Raw genomic sequence first — 2,906 nt, forward strand, 5'->3', positions numbered from 1 at the left:
CACCTGGCGTATACAAAAATTCCAGTAGTGCGTAAACACTAGGTGAATTGTATCAACGGGGACCAAGGGTGCAATGGCAACATAAAGTAAGAGACTAATAGTACTAGGTTTACTTTCCACAGTCATTAACTCGCAGTAAAAATAAATCACATACATTCTGGTAAAAAAGAAAGGATAGTTCAATTATCAAAACAAGCATAAAACACCGATTGAAACTAGCAAATTCAAACACAATCATGCACTGTTGACTAATACTTAGAATTAACTAGGTTGTATCCATGCTCTTCCCTTTCAGACGGAAGACAACACAATCATCAGGTACATAATTCGTGAACGAAGCAACCAAAGAGATACGCCATTGACAGATCACAGATATGCTTCTGAAAGAGTATCTACCCGTCTAAAAAAACAACAGCTGAACGGGTCGGCAACGGATAAGTCCTCGGTATCCAAATAAGTGTCCCAACAAGAAGAACCACTTCTGAATTTGAATACAGTGTCTGGCGAAGGTCTTGTTTCCACTTCTAGCAGCGTGAGTTGATGAGTCATCCATTTCTTGTCGATGTCAATTTTCTTACAAACTCCAAATTTGATTTCCTTTACCACTTTTGCATTCGAAACAAAGAACTTGGCAAAGCCAACATCTTCCTCACCACCTTTGTAATTCTTCAATACCAATACTTTGAGATGGTTCTCAAGGCATTTGATTGGATCTAGTGGGTCATACTGACGCACATTTTTTATCTCTGCCTTTACATATTCATCCCACTGGGAAAGAACATAACAAACATATGTTAAAGTAATTACAAACTATAGTTTATTAGATGAGAATCAAATACTCATTATGAGATTTATAGCAAAGAAAGATGAATACTTACAATGACATAGAGCTTTTCCAAGCAGGGAAAGCATCTAAGGATGTCAAGAACTGCATCCAAAGCAGGGTCAGAAAACTTGAGAGCCAAAACCTTTACGGTGCTTATTGAGTTTTCCGAGATGGATGGGATCAATCCCTGAAGAAAACAACGGAGTTTTGAGAAAACTTCCTCTCATAAAAAAAACTTCTAGAAGTGAGAATTCCATTTAATTAAGAGCCTACTAGAGACTAATGCAGCTGTTACCTAGAAGACTATATTAGCAATTTCAATTTATGAGATGCAGGGAGACAAAAGGCCCAACATCTGCAGTTTAGGTGCGCTAACAACCCGGATAATCTCACTACCTGAGCCTGGCGAACGTAACAGCAACCTTTCAAGGCGAGGGGCCTCCATAATGACCAATTCTTCCTCGCCTTCAAACAAACAAGAGATGACGATGATCCTGAGAGTTGGCGAGCATATGCGGAGGCAACCTACATCACGAATCTCCGACAAGTATAAGTTCTCCAAGACATGGCAGCCAGAGAGCACCCCGGAGAAGACATCATCGGAGATGGAAACGCGCCATAGGTGGAGCTGCCTGAGGAGGGGGAAATTCAGCGAAGGTGCGATCTCCTTTGGGAAATCACAGGAGCCAATCCTGGCCAATTGGAGGGTTGGTGCTAAGCGCAGCACCGACGGTGGCAGCGGATAGCGCTTCTCCTTCTCAGACTGTCCAGACGAATATTCTAAGAGCGAGAAGACGATATTGAGTTCCTGGAGGTTGTCCAGGAGCGGGGAGTTGAACCAGCGCTCGAGCTCAGCGGCTTCCTCGGCGTACCTTTTTTCCTCCCTGTGGAGGCGGATGCGGTCGAAAGCGAAGCGGCGGGCCAGGCCAGGGTGATCGCAGAGGATCCTGGAGACGAGGGAGAAGCGCCCGAAGTCGTTGGAGCAGAGGTCGTGGGAGGCGTCGAGGTTGAGAGGCGCTGAGCGCCAGAGAGGACGCCATCTACGGGCGACGGCCTGCGACCGGACGCCGTACTTGGTGGGGAGGAGGGAGACGATGGTGGCGAGGATGGCATCCGGAAGATTGTTGATGAGATCGCCGTCGCAGCCGCTATCACGTGCCAGTTTGTGTGACCTGGACCTGGACCCAGCCGCTTCGTCAGATGCGCGCCTCTTGCGTGCTGGGGGCGCCGCAACCGCCTCATTCTTCTCGGCAGCGGGTCGCGCCGCCGCTGTTTCCTTCATGTCCGGCGAGTAGAGAGACGAGATTTGAGGCAGGAGCGGGGAATTTGGGTAGGGTTTTGGTTCCAGCTTCCAACGATGGCACATTCCTGCTCGGCTTGTTGGGCTGGACCGGGCCTGGTTGTTTTTTCTTTATCCAAACAAAATTGGCATCTTGCGGGTCTCATTTAAAATATATATATATATATATATATATATATATATATATATATATATATATATATATATATATATATATATCATTGCTGCTTATGAATGTCTATATTTCATGAGGAGAAATAAGGTTGAGAGAAACAGGCATTGTGCCTTGAAGCTTGATATGATGAAGGCATATAACAGGATTGAATGGAATTATTTGAGAGCGATTATGCTTAAGCTGGGATTCACTGAGAGGTGAGTTAACATAGTTATGGACATGGTAACATCAGTTTCATTCTCAGTCCTTTTTAATGGTCATAAGCTGATGAATTTAACCCTACACTGGGTATCCGTCGGGAAGATCCTATTTCACCATACCTCTTTTTGCTGGTAGCAAAGGGCCTTTCATGCCTTTTGAAATCCATATTTCAGTCATCTAATCTTGGTGGCATTAAGGTGGCCACATCGGCTCTGCCGGTGAACCACTTGTTATTTGCAGATGACAGCCTGCTGTTTTTTAGAGCAAATACAGAGGGAGCTGAAGAAGTTTCTCACCTTCTGGAAACATATGCACTTGCTTCTGGTCAGAGAATAAATAAATATAAATCCTCTATATTTTTCAGTAAAGGATGTCCTGAAGGAGTGAGCGCGGCAATTAAACAG

At 44.8% G+C, this 2,906-nt stretch overlaps 1 protein-coding gene across 2 annotated transcripts; it reads right to left on the bottom strand.

Moving 5' to 3' along the window:
* Nucleotides 1–223: 223 nt before the first annotated feature.
* LOC109780304 (putative F-box/FBD/LRR-repeat protein At1g78760) lies at nucleotides 224–2,245 on the bottom strand. Of its 2 annotated transcripts, XM_020338896.3 has the most exons (3): nucleotides 1,223–2,245; nucleotides 879–1,013; nucleotides 224–768 (listed from the first exon to the last, which is right to left on the bottom strand). In XM_020338896.3, the coding sequence occupies exons 1-2, from the start codon at nucleotides 2,190–2,192 to the stop codon at nucleotides 946–948; spliced, it is 1,038 nt and encodes a 345-aa protein (XP_020194485.3). In that variant the 5' UTR covers nucleotides 2,193–2,245; the 3' UTR covers nucleotides 224–768; nucleotides 879–945. The 2 variants fall into 2 exon arrangements, with proteins under 2 accessions (XP_020194485.3, XP_040254858.2); XM_040398924.2 differs by having other exon boundaries at nucleotides 879–2,245.
* Between the last annotated feature and the right edge of the window lie 661 nt (nucleotides 2,246–2,906).

This window comes from Aegilops tauschii, chromosome 1 (genome assembly GCF_002575655.3).
Source record: "Aegilops tauschii subsp. strangulata cultivar AL8/78 chromosome 1, Aet v6.0, whole genome shotgun sequence".
NCBI classification, from domain to species: domain Eukaryota; kingdom Viridiplantae; phylum Streptophyta; class Magnoliopsida; order Poales; family Poaceae; genus Aegilops; species Aegilops tauschii.

Coding starts and splice junctions, on each gene's coding strand:
- LOC109780304 (XM_040398924.2), bottom strand. CDS start 2,192: ATGTGCCATCGTTGGAAGCTGGAACCAAAACCCTACCCAAATTCCCCG.